Source organism: Bos indicus x Bos taurus, chromosome 18 (genome assembly GCF_003369695.1).
Source record: "Bos indicus x Bos taurus breed Angus x Brahman F1 hybrid chromosome 18, Bos_hybrid_MaternalHap_v2.0, whole genome shotgun sequence".
Lineage (NCBI taxonomy): Eukaryota > Metazoa > Chordata > Mammalia > Artiodactyla > Bovidae > Bos > Bos indicus x Bos taurus.
The window spans coordinates 6,607,839-6,609,766 of NC_040093.1; the positions used below are offsets into that span (position 1 = coordinate 6,607,839).

Sequence of the window (1,928 nt, forward strand, 5' to 3'; positions counted from 1 at the left end):
GTGTCTACCCCAAAACCAGAGTCTGTCTGTTTTACTGCTTCATGACTTTCACCAACTCCTCTGACATTAACGGGGGGCTATCCCCGACCACCTTTTCTCTGAAGGAAATCAACTTAGAGCTCTAGCTAATTAGCCTCCTGGGCATAATAAAGAGTGTTTCAATCCAAACCCCTCAGATGGCTCTCTAACTTGCCTGACAGGTTTACCTGGACTCCTACAGCTACGCATACGATTGTTTACAGTCTCCCAACTGCGAGAGGCACGGGAAGTTTAAGATACTCAAATAGTATAGAGCCTCTTGGAGAGTTAGAAATTGTTAAAATAAAACTAGTAGATTTCATTGTTGAGCCAATACTTGCTGCCAAGTTTCCACATCCCCTGTATTGTATTCTTGGAAGTGTATTAATTAATATAGTTGGTATATAGAAAAAATAAGTAGTGGCCTTGGTGTTAACAACTTTAGACCCTTAAGGTAATAAATTCTTTCCTTTGTTGTAAGCCCACTGCACCTTTGCCCTATAGGAATGCAACTTTAACACCTTCGGAGGATGGCGCCAAACTTTAAAATAATTGCTCTTAGAGAAAATAAGTCTTATGGTTGACAAACCTTTATCAGAGTCATAAAATGTTAACAGGCCTTCTGGCCAGAAGATGATGTAAATCACCTAAACCATTTGTATACAGTAAATTTGCAGAAAAGAAAGCCTGGTCTCAATAAGGATCAAAGACTGCTGACTTTGCATGATTTCACACCCCCTATTATCTTCTATGCACAACTTAAGGTATATAAGCTCCCTTTGAAAATAAAGCTACGGGCCTTGTTCAAAGCTTGGTCTCCCTGTGTCTTTCTTTCTCTTTCCTTTTCCTTTTCAGGCTAATCCCCTGGAGTGCAGGGGCTCTCTGCGTTCACTTTCCTGCCTGGGCTTCTAAGACCCACTTGAGAAGGTGCCTAAGGTGGGGTATCTTCAGCGATTCGAGAGGGCACCTGCAGTCTACGTGAACAGAGCAAGTCCTGTGCTGGGGCTTTATTAGCTTTCTGTGTAAACCAAGGAATATCAGCCTCTTTTCTCTCCTCTGTTTTCTTAACTGCAAAATTCTTTCCTTATCTCTTTCTCTATTTCTATCCTTTTCGCCAATGCCGTAATCCTGAGGGAATCACTGGATCCAACCAGGGCTGGACCCTGGTAAGAAACCATATAAATGTGATGTATGTGGCCAGGGCTTTAGGGTAAATGGAAGCCTTAGAACTCATTGGACCCAGCTGGCAGGAGCCGGGTTTGGAGAGTCCCGGGCACTCAGAGAATCCGGGTAGCCCCGGCTGGAGCCATGTCCCGGAACCTGCGCACTGCTCTCATTTTCGGCGGCTTCATCTCCCTGATCGGCGCCGCCTTTTACCCCATCTACTTCCGGCCCTTAATGCAGCTGGAGGAGTACAAGAAGGAACAAGCCATAAATCGAGCTGGTATTGTTCAAGAAGACGTGCAGCCACCAGGGTTGAAAGTGTGGTCGGATCCATTTGGCCAGAAATGAGAAGACTAACACCACCTCTAATTATGAAAGTAGACAAGAGACTTCATGCTTTCAGTTCTGCAGCAAGTTCAATAAGTCACCTGGCTAGAGAACGCTGGCTGGAGCAGAAAATTCTAGAAGGCCATAAAAAGTCCTATGCATGAGGAGTATGTCCCTTCTTAAAAGGACCCTGGAACAAATCATACTATTAGGAGGGTTTTCATGATTTGGTTTCCTTTCTAAAAATGAAGCTGTCTCATTCAGCTGGACTTGAAGGCTATCTACATATTATTCAGTCTCTACCTCTTAGCCAGCCAAGCTGTGATATGAATACAAGCAACTAGTAGCCTGGGGAAGATTCTAGACTGTTTTGCCATCCTCCAAATAGGAAATTTCAGGGGGAAACTACCATATTGAGC

The 1,928-nt window shown here is 44.1% G+C and overlaps 1 protein-coding gene across 1 annotated transcript; it reads left to right on the forward strand.

Moving 5' to 3' along the window:
* The first annotated feature begins 1,267 nt into the window (after window positions 1-1,267).
* Window positions 1,268-1,649, forward strand: LOC113875735 (small integral membrane protein 20-like). The gene has a single exon (XM_027514427.1). It carries the CDS (start codon window positions 1,327-1,329, stop codon window positions 1,528-1,530), a length of 204 nt encoding a protein of 67 aa, XP_027370228.1. The 5' UTR covers window positions 1,268-1,326; the 3' UTR covers window positions 1,531-1,649.
* Window positions 1,650-1,928: the final 279 nt, after the last annotated feature.

Excerpts from the sequence above, each read along its gene's own strand:
- LOC113875735 (XM_027514427.1), top strand. The coding sequence starts at position 1,327 with ATGTCCCGGAACCTGCGCACTGCTCTCATTTTCGGCGGCTTCATCTCC.